Raw genomic sequence first — 16,134 nt, forward strand, 5'->3', positions numbered from 1 at the left:
CCAGCCCAGACTAATGGGAGGAAAGTCTCATCTATCTTTTTAGCTGTTGGATTTAAAAATGTTAAAATGAAGATTTTAAAATCCTTGATTTTTAAAATTTTTATCCTTTTGTTTTCAAGTCCCTCCATGGCCTCAACCCTCCCATCTCCGTAGCCGCCTCTTGCCCTGCAACGCTCCGCGTTCTCCGTGCTCCTCCAATTCTATTGTAATATTGCACTTTCACTTCTTGTATGGATACTCGGGTAGCCCTTGCTCCTCATGCCATTTCTTGGCTTCTGCTGATAAGCCAGACAGATGTCAAATAGATAATACAGTTGAGAACCAGGCTGACTATAGAAGGTCCAAAGGGGAAATGAAAAAGCAAATGAGAGAAGCAAAGACAGTATCAGAAAAGACTGGCAGCTAACATAAAAGGGAATCTGCAAGTCTTCTATAGGCATATAAATAGTAAAAGGAGGAGTGGGGCCATTAAGGGACCTAAAAGGGAATTTACATATGGAGGCAGAGGGCATGGCTGAGGTACAATACGAGTACTTTGCATCTGTCTTTACCAAGGAAGAAGATGCTGCCCAAGTCATAGTGAAAGAGGAGGTAGTTGAGACACTGGATTGGCTAAAAATTGATGAAGAGAAGGTATTAGAAAGGCTGGCTTTACTTAAAGTTGATAAGTCACCAGGATCGGATGAGATGCATCCAAGGATACGGAGAGAAGAAAATGTAGAAATTGCAGAGGCACTGGCCATAATCTTCTAATCCTCCTTAAATACAGGGGTGGTGCCAGAGGACTGGAGAATTGCAAATGTTAGACCCTTGTTCAAAAAAGGGTGTAAGGATAAGCCCAGCAGTGACAGGCCAGTCACTTTAACCTCCGTGGTGGGAAAGCTGTCAGAAATGATAATTCGGGACAAAATTAATAGTCACTTGGACAAGTGTGGATTAATTAAGGAAAGCCAGTACGGATTTGTTAAGGGCAAATCGTTTTTAATTAACTTGCTTGATTTTTTGGATGAGGTAACAGAGAAGGTTGATGAGGGTAATACGGTAGATGTGTTGTCCGTGGACTTGCAAAAAGCATTCAATAAAGTGCCACATGACAGGCTTCCTAGCAAAGTTAAAGCCCATGGAATAAAAGGGACCGTAGCAGCATAGATGCAAAATTGGCTGAGTGACAGAAAGCAGAGAGTACTTGTAGATGGTTGTTTTTCAAACTGGAGGGAGGAACCCTGGGGTTCCCCAGGGGTTGGTATTAGGATGCCTGCTTTTCTTGATGTATATTAATAACCTAGATTTGAGTGTACAGGTCGCAATTTCAAAATTTGTAGGTGACACAAAATGTGGAAGTATTGTGAATTGTGAGGAAGATAGTGATAAACTTAGAGGACATAGACAGACTGGTGGAATGGGCAGACAAGTGGCAGATGAAATTTAATGCAGAAAAGTGTGAAGTCATTCATTTTGGTAGGAAGAATGAGGAGAGGTAATATAAAATAAAGTTGGCAAATCTAAAGGGTGTACAGGAACAGAGGGCCCTGGGGGTATCTGTGCACAAATCATTAAAGGTGGCAGGGCAGGTTGAGCGAGCGGTTAATAAAACATGCAGGATCCTGGGCTTTATAAATAGAGGCATAGAATACAAGAACAAGGAAGTTATGATAAACTTGTATAAAACACTGGTTTGGCCTCAACTGGAGTATTGTGTCCAGTTTTGGGCACCACACTTCAGGAATGATGTGAAGGCATTAGGGAGGGTGCAGAAAAGATTCGTGAGAATGGTTCCAGGAATGAGGAATTTTAGTTTACAGGATATGTTGCAGAAGCTGGGGCTGTTCTCCTTGGAGAGGAGAAGGTTGAGAGGTGATAGAGGTGTTCAAAATCGTGAGAGGTCTGGATAGAGCAGATAGAGAGAATCTGTCCCATTGGCTGAAGGATCCCGAACCAGAGGACACTGATTTAGAGCGATTGGCAAAAGAAGCAACAGCGACATGAGAAAAAACTTTTTCACGCAGCGAGTGGTTAGGATCTGGAATGCACTGCCTGAGAGTGTGGTGGAGGCAGGTTCAATCGAGGCCTTCAAAAGAGAACTGGATAATTATCTGAAGAGACAAAATTTGTAGAGCTATGGGGAAAAGGTGGGGGATTGGGACAAGGTGAGTTGCCCTTGCAGAGAGCCAGCACAGACATGATGGGCTGAATGGCCTCCTGTGCTGTAACCATTTTAGGATTCTATGGTTCAAAAAGAGAAAGAGAGAGACTTTCATGACCACAGGACGTCCCAAAGTGTTTTACAGCCAATGAAGTACTCTTCGAAATGTAGTCGCTGCTGTATGTAGGAAAAACAGCAGCCAATTTAAGCTCCCACAAACAGCAATGTGATAATGACCAGATAATCTGTATTTGTGATGTTGATTGAGATGTAAATATTGGACCAGATGCAAGGGAGAACTCCCCTGCTCTTCGAAATAGTGCCGTAGGATCTGTTATGTCCACCTGAGAGGGCGCACACAAGCCTCGGTTTAACTCTTCAAAGAAAGATGGCACCTCGGACACTGCAATGCCAGCTTTTTGATTTTTGTGCTCAAGTCTCTGGAGTGGGTCTTGGACCCACAACCTTCTGACTCAGGCAGCTGAACCGCAGCTGAAGTCAGGAAGGCCATCGATGAAGGGGTGGAAATACAATGGACCCCAGGTTGTACCATGAGCACCACTGGTCTGCACAGACTTGTTTGTTCATTCCAAAGCTGGTGGGTTATTAATAGCTAACATGCACTGATTGCACCTTGTCTTTCTTCCTAATACGTACAGCGGTGGCATTTCAAAGAAAGAGAATGAGTGTATGTGTTAATTAAATCTGTTTTATTCTTTTCTAGGTGGGTACGAGAGTTTTTAAATGATGAAAACCAGGGTCTCAATGTGCTGGTGGACTATCTCTCCTTTGCACAGTGTGCAGTCATGTAAGTAGCCAAAGGGAGAGTTGCCTGCTATCGCACTTCTTCATCTTCATTCTTCCACCCCACCTGTTTTTTTTTAAAAAGAAAAATTTTGCTCTATTCAAGACTTCATTCTCTGCTTTTCATTTCTTATCTCTGCTCTCCTTGAAATCTTTCAACAACGGAAGTTCGGGCACAACAGATGTTAGGACTGGATACATTTAAAACTGCCTAAACAATTAAGCTCCCTTGAATACACTCGTGGTAAGTGAATTGTGTGGGAATATACTTACTTAGCTCTTGGGTGACCTAGTGACATGGAGCTTGTGACTTTTCTTCACATCTATGGCATCTTGGATTTTAATCCTGATAATTTACATCACTTGATTCTACCCACTAATGTAAATCCCTCCATCCATCTTGAAGTGAAACCTCCTGACTGCATGTCGCCTTACCTTGCACTCGAATAGGATACGCAGGGTGTCACATAAGATTCAGCGTCAACAAATTAATTTGATTCCCATTGGCTATCAGTTGCATTTTACCTGGTTTGTGACCACCTGCCATCAGGAGCTTCACAAATAACACTCAGCGGGTCCTGGGTTCAATTCCAGCAGTAACCATCTTAAAGTTGGGGGGAACAAAGGTTTCTGTGGACAGATTAGGCTTCCCTCATCTGTGAGATTTTACATGGTTGATGCCACCGTTGCTCCCCAATTTAGTTTTTTAATTAGATTTTTTGAATTTGTTTTTTAATTTTTAATTTGGCATAAGCATTGGCCAGGCTAGGCCTGATGTCATTATTTAAATCCATTGCAGGACAAAGGATCCCACAGACCAAAGATGCTCAAGTTGCCCACATTCTGGTCTGCAAAGCCCAGGCAACTAGTTTCTTTTTGGGTTGACATTTCAGATTCGTTGGTTTGTTCTGTCTGTGGCCTTAGAGGTTAGGAAAGGGTTGTGCTTAATGCTGTTGCCTTATCCGTGCATAAACCTTAAGTCAGAACACCAAGGTCTGTTCGCATCAGCAGCTGGAGAGATCTGGGAATTAATGGAACCGTGGGGCTTAGATTCTCTATGTGGCTGGCCTCAGACTTCATGGTATGCACCCAAGCAGCCCACAAAGGCAAAAAGCATAGTCATAAACTTGTTTGTGAATTTTGCAATGTTTCTTTCTCAGAGGGGGCGTTCTCGCCATCAACAAATTTTTAACAATTTTTAGCTCTGTGCTTCAGCATTCTGCATTTCATGCTTCATTTCATCTTCACAGACTCTTTCCCCCATTCTTCAGCATTTTCAGGAGCAAGGGCTTTGAGTGTGAAGTGCTTCCAAAATACTCTGTAGCATCCAACTGCCATTGATGTATTGGCTTTCCACATTTTCAAACTTTTCCCACACTGGAACTCCCTCTTCTTTTGCATCTGGGTGGTTGCTGTGCGTAGGGAATGTCTCTTCACAACAGGTGAGGGGGTTGACCCACGCTGAGCATTCTACAGAAACCCCACTGGCTTTGAACTGGATCTTACCAGAGCAACCAGTTGTAGTGGTTTCACTCTTGCTCCTGACCATCGCTACAGGTGAGCAACGGTATCGTTTGTATTGCATGTGGTAACCCTTATTGTTCTTGACACAAGTTGTGTTTGTTCTGACTAGAATAGTGTCAGTAGGTTGAAGGTAGAAAACTCCTGTTGTCTTAAACAATGCTCAAGTCTTCAAGAAGAAAAAACATCAGTGCTTTGTTTGCAAATCTCCTTAATTGTCATTTTAAGCATTCAGTAACAGCCATTTGAGGGGAAGTGTACTTTTTTTGTTGAGCTAAGACGGAAATAGGCACAAGGCGATTCTGTACTTGAAGGGGCTACATGTTAATGAATGTGGATGGGGGTGACCAAAAGACATTTTTATCCCATTGTGACCTAGGTTTGACTTTGACCTTGTGGAGAATGGTGATGATGGTGCACTCGACAAGTCGAAACCCTGGGGCAGGTCTATAGAAGATCTGCACCAGAGCAATGTCCTGCCCCTGGCTTTCAGCAACAGCCTCTCTCGCTCTGCCAGGCAATCTATCCTACGGTATGTACTGCTCAGCTTCTAACAGACACTAAGGGATGCAATGAGTACCTAGCCATCTCAGAGACTATACACCATACGGACAGAGGTCCTAAGGGAAAGTTCATTATCTCATTCCACTGATGGTGTTATTAGCTAGCTTGCAGCTGTGTAGTGAAAATATACTATGAAGACTACCCCTGCTGCAGAAGGTTATACCCTGGCCTTTCACCTCTGATATTTGGGTTCAAATCAAGCCCGGATTGATGAAATGATAGTCTGCTGACCATAAGAATCCAATGTGAAATGAGTTTGGGCCATCTCAATCCAGGTCCTAGTGGACATGGGCCCACAGCACATTATCCCAAATTGACAATTTTCTTCAGAAAGGCCAAATGGGGGAAAAAATATCTCTGACTGGTACATTAGGAGATGCTGATCTGAGGTTGGGGTTGAGGCCCAGTATTGGGACAATGTTAGAGGGAACTTTCTTCTGCATCTGACTTGGGAATTCTTGATGGTGACATTGGGTGGCTTAAATGGACACGCAAAAAAAATCCACTCCTTACCTCAAGTACAAAAAGTTAAAATGTTCTTTTTATAAAAAAAAGAGACCAGCCCTTGTAATCAGTACAACCATTTGCAGGCAACCCATGAATTGCAGTTTTTTTTAGTAAACACTCCGAACTTCTGCAAGGAATTATTCTCGATCAGCTGAAGGCGAACGCTACATAGTGGTTTCACATTCACTGAGTCCAGGCTTTTCTTTCATTCATTATCTTTGCTGCATTCAACAATCCTGTCCTGGCCCTGGTTTTATTGCTCCTGACTGGTAGGGGGGAAAGATTTAGCCCAAACATCTGGAGCACACATGGGGCATCTGTGCAGCTGACGTATATTCAGTGGGGGTACGCCCATAATTCTCACCGTCTGGAGCGTGTCTGTCGGAGAGCTGTGTGACGGATTAAAGCAACCTTTTTTTTTCCAGCATTCTGGGCTTTTCTGCACTGAAGTAAAATGAACATATTAACTATCCAATTGGAGAGAGAAATGCAAATGCTGCTCTCCCTCAAACATGAAAGAATGCACAGGCCTGTATGTATAAATTCCATTGTCAAGCGCTATTTCATTTGAGTCCTCATTTTGATTGGCCTTTTCAGTATGTGTGCCAGGTTGGTCAAGGTTGGCCCTTTCCAAAGGCACAATTCCCTTTCCTGCTCTCCTGAAGGAGGTATGGTTCAAAGGACACTGAAAATCCCTCAAGACCTCATCCATTTTTCATCTGGGAACGAGACCATGATTGTCAACAGGCCATTTGAGCACAAGGGTCTCATCACTGACATTGCTGGCCACACTTAAACTTGCCAACAACAGTCAGTGGATAGTGATCAGGATTGGGAAGAGTGACTTCTGTCTTCTGTTTAGGGTTGCCAATGCTGATTGAATGTATTCCTGGAGGTTTCATCGCTTGACCTTTCACCTCAAACTGCCCCGCCTGCATAGTCCTGCCATTGGTTACTCAACACCTTTACACACCAGTTGTAAAGGCAACAGACTCTTCGCCACCTGATTGGTTAATTATTGATGTCAGTTAAGCAGCCTCCTTTTTCCCATCTCTGATTTTTAAGAACTAATTAATAGACAAAAGTGTTCAAAGAAAATTAAAAAAAAACTCCCCTATGATCTTTCCCAGGTGGCATTGCAACAGTGTCCTGGAGATTAATCTTCAATTCTTGGAGACTCCAGGCCAATCTTGCAGGGTTGGCAACCCTATTTTTCTTCCACTGAGACTAATAACGTTGGTCTGTGCATTGGGGGCTGGAGGTGGAGATGCGTGAAGGCGATGTGTTGTGAGGGTGGGCGTGTTGGGCAGCCAATATTGGGAGCATGGGGGCGGGTCAATTGGAGGTAGGTGATCATGCGATGAAAACTCCAGGAATACAGTTGTCATTATTCCTGTTCCCAATCACTATTGGTTAGGCTTTTTTTTCAAAAAAGGAATTTTTTGTATTCAATGACAGGCTAGCATTTGTTGCCCATCTCTAATTGTCCTTGAACTGAGTGGCTTGCTAGGTCATTTCAGAGGGCAGTTAACAGTCACATGTGGGTCTGAAGTCGCATGTCGGCCAGACCAGACTAGCTTTCAATTCCAGATTTTTTAAAATTGAATTTAAATTCCACTAGCTGCTATGGTGGGATTTGAACCCATGTCCCCAGGACGTTGGCCTGTGCTACTAGTCCAGTGACATTACCACTACACCACCATCTCCCCCATGTCTATAGCATCAGTTTGAACTCCAAGTGCAGGGGACATAAATGAAATGCTTATGGTTAACAAGATTACAGCACAATAGTTCTCTCCTTATGCTCCATCATTCTGCACTTAACTCTGAATTTAGCGAAAGCTTCAATAAAAAAAAAATCCCAAGTTTGGTCACTGAAAATGGCAAGGTTCCTTTAAAACTGGTTTTAATGTATATTTTTGTATCTGCATGGGTATGTGTATGGTATCTGTTTATATAAAATCTGTCAAACCTGAAGACAAATTGGACTGCGTTACAGTGTCTTTGTACATGAGAGTTTATGTGGAAAGGTTTCGTCACCTCCCTGAGTTATTTGTTAAAGCCATTTTGCTTCCAGTTTGACAGATCATTTAAAGGGACAGTGCCATGCCAGTGATGCATTATGAAGACGAGAGTAACAGATAGGGCCCATTTTAACATTGCCATGACAAAGATGGCAGGAGTGATCTTGAGTCGAACCATTGCATCCCTAGAGTCTCGGCTTTATGATGTGCTGATAACTTGCCTATTGCCTGCTATTTGTGCTGCTGAGGTTCTGTGCCAGTGCTGCATTGCGCCGTCTGAAGTCCCAGTGATGCATCGAGCGGATCATTTAGGAGTTGTGTATCGCAGTTACGTTGAGACTGGGGGTCTTGTTGGCCACAAGCCAAGTTTCCAAATGCTTCCATGTTTAATTTTAGAGATTGATTTTCTTTCCTCACCCCGCCCACTCCCCTTTGTAGATTTGTCGCCATGGTTTTCTTTTGCAATCATTCTAATTCTGTTTTCCCTGGCAACGTGGCTTTTTACTGGATTGATATGTTGCGTCGTGGGGAAGGAGGACATGAATCTCCCCAGGAGCTCTCTTGGAGAGGGAAAGGTGCTAAATGGAAGTGAAGGGAACTGTCGGGGTGAACCAATCCATATTATACTCATACTGCCCATACGCTCTGGCTCTGTGAGAAACAAGCAGAAACCGATGTTTCTGCTTGGGTAGGTGAATCATTGACTAAATAGAGGAAGAGGCAGATTATAATTTTGAGGGGGTCCAGTAGCTCTCAACTCTCAGCAGCTGACTCTTCACAGAATGCTTCCAGTTTAAAGTCCTGACTCAGCCATGATCTTTTTTCCTCCACCCCAGCATGAGAGGTAATGGTGCCTTGAGTTTTTCATTGTGCATATTAGAGCCTCTTGGAGCATGGGATTGGTGCTGTCAGTCCCACCTTCCTGTCCACTCAACTCTATTCCCCTCTCGTGCTCTGAAATGCGTCTCTTGAGTACTGTCAATATTCATATCCACCCATTCATGGAAGCCAAGTTGAAATGACAATCAAGGCCCTGAGTGTTGAACCAGAGTTCCTGCCAAATCCCTTACAAACCTACCCATTATTTGACATCTAGATAGTTTGTGGATATGTATATTTATATATTTCCTGAGCTGTAACTAGAGCAGATATCTGTGTTTGGCTTAAAATAAAAGAAGCCTGGCTATCTTCAATGTAAATGAAATCAATAGCAATGGCAGCTACCCAGAATAAGCTTGGATTTATAATCGGGGATATATGCCGTGCAGTTGTTGGGATGCGAAGCTTCTGCTAGACCTCTTGAGTTTTGTTCTATATGGCTGGCCCCAGCTATTTTGAATTGATCTGCAACGGCATTAGCGTTATGAACAGGGAGTCCACTGTAAAGTCCATTCAAAATAGGCGCTCTGAGTCAGTTAGGAACTACAGCTTAATGATTGTTTTCCCTGGAACTCCTCAATTGCATTCATTCCCAAGCGTGGTCAAATGAACCACTGTTTAGTGAAAGAAGGTGGATCTCCAATGGCTGCATTGGTTCCAGTGAAGACTTGGTGAAATTTATCTTTGTGGCTTCGGTTTTTGAGATTGTGACACGAAATGCCACGGGACGGCAATGGTGGGTTATTTATGACACGTCTGTTTTATGCAACACAGCTTTTCATTTCGTGTTCTTTACGTAGTGGTTTCCTTCCAACGTATGGTCACATTTTAGATACTTTGGGGCATAGCAAGGGAGCATATTGATGGATTAAAACACTGCCCTATTGACAGACCATGGGTGGGTCTTCTCCCCTCCCCCTCCCGATCACATGGCAAGTGCTCAGGTCCCATTTTTCTTCATCATCATCATCTTAATTTGGTATCCTTCACTGTAGAAATACATCACTTTATGGGTTTGGGGGGAATCCATTGCTGTCAAGTCTTATTAATTAATTTGGAGCCTGTTTGCTAGATAGAACAATGAAAAGGAAAGCTTTCAACAAAGAAAACATTAAAAAAAAAAGTGCCCAGCAACTTGCAGGATTCCAATTCCAGTCTGCCGTTATTGGAGCACCTCCCAAACCTGTGACAGCCACCACCTAGAAGGACAAGGGAGAGCAGGCACATGGGAACACCAGCACCTCTGAGTCACACACCATCCTGATTTGGAGATATGTTGCCATTTCTTCATCACTGGGCCAAAATCCTGGAACTGGGTAACAGCACTGCGGAAATACCTATACCACATGGACTGCAGCGGTTCAAGAAGGCCCACTCTCACCTTCTCAAGGGCAATTAGGGATGGATAATAAATGCTGGCCTTACCAGTGATGCCCACATGCTGAGAATTTGTTTTTAAAAAGCTGGGGAGCCATTGTCCCATGACACCAGGAATTGTCTTTGTTGAGGAATAAATGGGGCAGTGGGACTTCTCTTTGGGGTGGAGAGGGGTAAAGAGACGCATACGCAAGGGATAGATAGAGAATGACATTCCCTACTGTTAACATTAGCCAGATGCAGTTGAGTTAGTCAAATGGCTCACTTAGCCCCTGCTTAAAGAAATGTCAGCAGTTTACTCACCAACAAGCATTTAAGTGCTTTGAGCTGTGTGCTGTTATCCAGCTGGTAACTCATTCATTAAAATAGTCCTGGAAGGGACACTGCTGGTTCCCCTTTCTGAAGTGTATTTTGGTAAGGTGACCTAACAGGGTTTGACTCGTGCTCTCCCACAGAGTTCTAGCTGACTTGCAAAGAGGGACCTTTCACATTGCGTTTAGCCAATGCAGCAGATTTACACTCCGAAAGCCTCAAGAAGTTTTGACACTTATAAACACCAAGCCTTCTCCAAACAAGAAGGCTGAAACAAATGATCTGAGGACATTATCAACCCTTGGTTCCGCAGAGACTCTCAAACACCTCCTGATCTTAATTTGTAGTTGGATTTTTGTCATTCCTTTCAAAGCAACCAGTTGCACTCGTGTTGAAAGAAATGTCTTCAGGCCTCTTTTGCCTTAAAACCTCTTGTGTCTGAGTGTTTCCATTTCCTCCTTCAGTGACATACCTGTACCTGACAGGAAAACCACAAAACCCTGGTGAACAGGAAAAGGCTCGTTCTGTGGGTCTCCGATTGTTGCTATTTTCTGAGAAATGTTGTTCATCTCCGTTTCAAGATCAAACTTCGATTTCATTTTGCACATGGGCCCAATGCGGGGGGTGATTTGCAAGGCAAGAATTTTAGCATGCAGAAACATAGCATGCAGGGCTCTCTTTCATGTGTGTTAAATGAAGCCACAAATTGTATTGAAGCCTGCCAACCATGTAATATTGAGGCAATTCCCATTAACTTAATTTGAGTGTCAACTAATCCGATTTACTGTTTGGTTTGAATCGCGCTCAGCCAGTGGTGCTAAATTTCTGCTTCTTTTAAGAGATCTCGACCCTATTTCAACAGGCCTTCACCTTCTCCACTCGCTAAATGCATATTTGTCTTAGAGAAATTGATCTTGTAATGTATTAGTATGTGGGGTGTTGTATTCTTCTTGTGCTTGTGACTCGAGAGTGAGAAGCGATGTGTTTTAAGCTTATTCTTCCAATTTTCTCTTCTCCTGCTGTGGGTAATTACTCCACAGGCTCTGGGTGCCCTCCTTAAAACCCCGATTTCCTCTGCCTCTCCATTGGCGGCAACGTCTTCAGCTGTCTCGGCCTCTCTAAGCTCTAGAATGTTCTCCCTAAATCTCTCCGCCTCTCTACCTCCCTTTCCTCCTTTAAGATGCCTTGACCAAGCTTTTGGTCATCTGTCCTCATATCTCCTTCCGTTGTTTGGTAACACTCTTGTGAAGTGCCTTGGGATGTTTTACTATGTTCAACTTGCATTTACATAACGCCTTGAAGCTTGCCTCACACAAGTGCCCATGGGTGAGCCTTGAGAACCAGCGTCGACGAGCTTTTTTTTTCAGCGTGGATACCTTTTGATACAGCTTCATTCAGCATCCAGGATGACAGAGGAATGGGCATCGGTTCCTCGATCACCAACCTGTCCAGTTCTTGACACTAGCTGCTCTGTTATGGTGGGTATACAACCTGTCCCGTGATGATTGTAGTAACGTTGAGTTTCTTCCGCAGCTACAACACTTTACCTGACAGGAAACTGCTGAAGAATTCCAGACTTGTGAGCCAGAAGGACGACGTCCACGTCTGTATCATGTGTTTGCGGGCCGTCATGAACTACCAGGTATGACAAATTCCACTCAAAGTGGCCTGTTTCCCCATATGTGCTGTATGTCATTGTGAGAGACATGCAGGTCCTTCGGCTAATTCCAATCCACTGACACAATAGGGTTCATTCATTTTTTTGACATCTGCCTTAATTAAAAATGTGCTGATTCCTCTTTCGTTCTCCCTTCTCTTTTTTCAGTATGGCTTCAACTTAGTCATGTCGCACCCACATGCAGTAAATGAAATCGCACTTAGCTTGAACAATAAAAATCCCAGGTAAGAAGCCAGCGCCTTGTTCTTGCATTTGTTTGCCCAAGTCAACATGAACCAATTCATTTCAACTCAACAAGTTTATCAATTCTTTTGCCACCTGTTTCTTGTGTCCTTATTGGAAGGTGCTGACTCATGCTGGGGGTAAGAGAGTGGATCATAAGAATGGGAGGAGGCCCCTCAGCCTGTTCCTCCTTTCAATTAGACTGTGGCTGATCTGGGTATTGGCAAGCTGATGGATGGTTAAAAGTACAGTGTCCCACTGGCACCCTTGGTGGAATGAAGGAAGTGCTGATTTCAACCACTCTGCACTGTAGCACTTCCTGTTGAGTCATCGATGTGTCGTGGTTGGTTAGTCACAAGGAGAACTTGCCATCCTGCTGTTCCAGCTGAAGGAGCAAGCCTAGCCATAATGTTCCAATTGCACACTGGGTGACGAGGAGCCTCACCCATCATGTTCTGATGTGGCACAAATACTCCGAAAATTGCCCCCATCACCCCAACCCTCCAGCAACTAATATAATCTCTCTCTTTCAAACAGTAAAATCTTCCATTCTCGTTCCGCCTGCCACTGTAAATCAGAAAATATCATTTTGGGATACAGTCTGCGTTGCATTTGCCACACGTCATGTCTCAAGTAACGTGCTCGGGAGGAACAGGTGACTTTGGATGCATTGTTCCCAAAGTGCTCCGCCACTGGGGTTTTCCTCACCTCGTGTCTGGCTCCTTTTGTAGATTAATTTGATGGAGATTGATTGCTATGATTAGTCAATGACTACATTATCATTGTATCATGAGACGACCAGGATGGTAGAAGGTGAACTTGATGGACTGTGGTCCTTTTTTCATCCGGCAATTCCTATGTCCGCAACAGTGAATCACTGTCCTCTTTATTTTGCAGAACCAAAGCCCTGGTGCTGGAGCTATTAGCAGCAGTCTGTCTTGTGAGAGGAGGACATGAAATCATTCTGTCTGCATTCGACCACTTCAAAGAGGTAGGAGAGCTATTCGTGCAGTCCTCACTGTAGTGAACTTTCAACATCCTGATGGTGACTTTTGTGTGTGGGTGTGTGCGGGGATAAAGAGCTATCTTTAGGCTCTTGCATCCTCGCAACTGCTGCTCATCTGACTTCTGAAGAGTGGGTGGGATATCGTGAGCTGGGTATGTTGTCATGGCTGCTGCCCACCAGTGGTGTTACACGAGTTCCCTGTCAGACATTCCCTTTCTCCAAGGCCCTCCTGGTTGTAGTGGCTAACCGCGCGATGAAGGAAGCCTTCATCCGGTGGGTGGGAATGAAACCCCCGCTTGTCTCGTGGCAAACCTCACCCTTTTCACATTGTGCAGTTGGCATCCAGCGGAAGTGGCTCAGTGATATGAGGGAGCTGCTGGCGTTCTGAGCATTGGAATCGGGCGCATGCACAGTTGCCTTCAAGTCAGAGTAGGGAGGACTTTGCCCAATGCTGAGGGAAGGCCCATACAAATGAGATGCTCGCATGGGTGGGCTGTATTTTTTCTTCTTCGTTCATGGGTTGTGAGTCGCTGACAAGGCCAGCATTTATTGCCCATCCCTAATTGCCCTTGAGAAGGTGGTGGTGAGCTGCCTTCTTGAACTGCTGCAGTCCATGTAGGGTAGGTACACCCACAGTGCTGTTAGAGAGGGAGTTCCAGGATTTTGACCGAGCAACAGTGGAGGAATGGCGATATAGTCCCAAGTCAGGATGGTGGGTGGCTTGGAGGGGAACTTGCAAAGCATCTGCTACCCTTGTTCTCCTAGGTGGTGGAGGTCGCGGGTTTGAAAGCTGCTGTCAAAGGAGGCTTGCTGAGTTGCTGCAGTGCATCTTGTAGATGGCGGACACTGTTGCTGGTGCACATTGACGTTGGTCACCAGTTGGGTTTTCCCACTAAAGGTGGGAGAAGAAAGCACCTCATCAGGTCGCAGCATCTGTGTGGGCAGAGCCATGTATGCTGCAATACACACCTGCAGTAATAAAGGTCCACTGAGCTCCGAAGATCAGTTCCTCTGCATTCAGAGGAGTGAGAACTCGAGTGCTTGCTTTCGTTTCTTTTCTTGAAGTTCCTCAGCCACATCGTATTAATTTGGACTGACATTATTGGCTTTCCCTCCCACACCTCAGACCACAGGCCAGATATTAATTTATTTGCTTCTGCTTGGACTGCTGCTCAGATATGAGTTAGTAAGATTGTTTTCCTTTCTTGTAATAAGAGGGGTGACTTTTCTGTTCTTTTAAGGTGTGCAAAGAAAAGCATCGCTTTGAAAACCTGATGGAATATTTTCGAAATGAAGACAGCAACATTGATTTCATGGTAAGGGTCAGCGAGACTTCCTCATTGGAAGTGGGCGGGATCAGGGGAAAGGGTAAGCTGCCAGTGTGGAGCCTCACTAGATGTGAATGTGGGCTAGTGATGTGATACCACTGCCTACCCAACCTTCGTTTACCACTAGCAGGGGTCCATACCATGCCAGCAGTGCAGGTTCAGTGAAATTGCCCTGTATGTTCAGTGCAACGTAATTGTGATGTCCACATACATACAGCAGTTGAGGAAAGGCTCACCACTGCTGGTTGTACCTCAGAAAAGTGGCACTGCCCAGGCTCCCGGGCCTTTGGCACTGCTTTGCCACCCACTCTACGAACTGACTTGCACACGGAGCTGGGCGCTTGCTAAAACACTTGGTAAAGCCACCTTTGGAGGACAGTGGTTCGTGCCATCATTAGTAGCGTTGGAAACATTTCAAAGAAGGCAGTGAGGATGCTTTTGGTCCAAAGGCCTCACTTATTTCCAGTGTCAAGTCACTGGGTTTTATGCAAAAGTGTAAAGGGAATGGGCTGGATGAAAAACCGGAGAAATCTATCCTAGAAGAATTACAGTACAGAAGGAGGCCATTTGGCCCATCATCCATGTGCTGGCTGTTTGAAAGAACGATTCAATTAGTCCCAGTCCCCTCTCCCTTCCCCTTCCCCAGAGCCCTGCAAACGTTTCCCCCATCAAGTGTTTATCCAATTCCTCATTGAATGTGATTTTTGAATCTGATTCCACCACTTTTTTGGGCATTGCATTCCAGATCAGAACTAACTACTTACTTTGTCTTTAATCTGAAGCCCAGTGTTCTAGTGGAAGTTACTCTGGTGTCTCTAAGTTACTTCCCTTCACTCTTGCTTTCTGCTAGGTGGCCTGCATGCAGTTCATCAACATCGTGGTCCATTCTGTGGAGGACATGAACTTCCGGGTCCACCTGCAGTTCGAGTTCACCAAGCTGGGCCTTGACGAGTTTCTGGAGGTAGGTGTGAGAACTGTCACTCTGCGCTCGCAAAAAGCAGTGTTAATAATTATTCCGAAGAAGGGTCACTGACCCGAAACGTTAACTCTGCTTCTCTTTCCACAGATGCTGCCAGACCTGCTGAGTGGTTCCAGCATTTCTTGTTTTTATTTCAGATTTCCAGCATCCGCAGTATTTTGCTTTTATTTTAATAATTATTGTCCCGGTTAACCCTGACAGTTTCGTAATTTTCCCACCAAGTTTAGAGATTCTGAAACCAATTGAAGGGCCCCTCGCCCCTATAAAATAATAGATCTTGGACTGCAGCCTTAAAATACCCTCTCTTAGCCTAAACACTCACTTCAAAAGCTCTTAGTACTGATGTGCCAGCTAGATTTTATTGTCAAAATGACATGGCTCACTCATTTGAGGCAAACATTAGCGCCTTCCCTTAGTAATGTCCAGCATATTTGTCGTGTCGCTTTGAAAATGCTCTCGGACAGTTGCATGCTGTCTCAGTGCTACATCAGGAATCCACATGCTTTTCTTAAAATGTTGACCAGAAGGAAGAGGTTGTACAATGAGTGCAGAAAAAAAAACAAAAGATCAAATCTCCACAGCTTGCTGTCTCTTTTTGTTTTGCAGCCTGTCTCTATAAAACAAAGGCACATGGGTAAATATGAAAGATATGGCTGAGTTCAACCCATGATATCGATTGAAAAGTCTTGGGAGGGAAGAGAGTCTTGCGAAAGGCATGATCAACATGCTGACAAGTTCCTCCCAAGAGCATGGCTTTGCAGTCATATTTAAGGAACGGCTGCCAATCGTG

General features: G+C 44.4%; 1 protein-coding gene across 6 annotated transcripts in view; it reads left to right on the plus strand.

Moving 5' to 3' along the window:
• LOC137358585 (formin-like protein 3) overlaps positions 1-16,134 on the plus strand; it is a 179,560-nt gene that overhangs the window by 102,842 nt on the left and 60,584 nt on the right. For 5 of the 6 annotated variants that reach the window (XR_010971245.1, XM_068024592.1, XM_068024593.1 and 2 more), the window contains exons 5-11: positions 2,868-2,951; positions 4,848-5,000; positions 11,665-11,773; positions 11,957-12,033; positions 12,929-13,022; positions 14,279-14,353; positions 15,216-15,326. Coding sequence is in view for 5 of the 6 variants with exons in the window: in XM_068024592.1 (XP_067880693.1) it covers positions 2,868-2,951; positions 4,848-5,000; positions 11,665-11,773; positions 11,957-12,033; positions 12,929-13,022; positions 14,279-14,353; positions 15,216-15,326 (703 nt within the window). In the remaining variant the exon portion in view is untranslated. The remainder of the gene's footprint in view (positions 1-2,867; positions 2,952-4,847; positions 5,001-11,664; positions 11,774-11,956; positions 12,034-12,928; positions 13,023-14,278; positions 14,354-15,215; positions 15,327-16,134) is intronic. The other variant, XM_068024595.1, reaches the window with a different exon arrangement.

Source organism: Heterodontus francisci, chromosome X (assembly GCF_036365525.1).
Source record: "Heterodontus francisci isolate sHetFra1 chromosome X, sHetFra1.hap1, whole genome shotgun sequence".
Lineage (NCBI taxonomy): Eukaryota > Metazoa > Chordata > Chondrichthyes > Heterodontiformes > Heterodontidae > Heterodontus > Heterodontus francisci.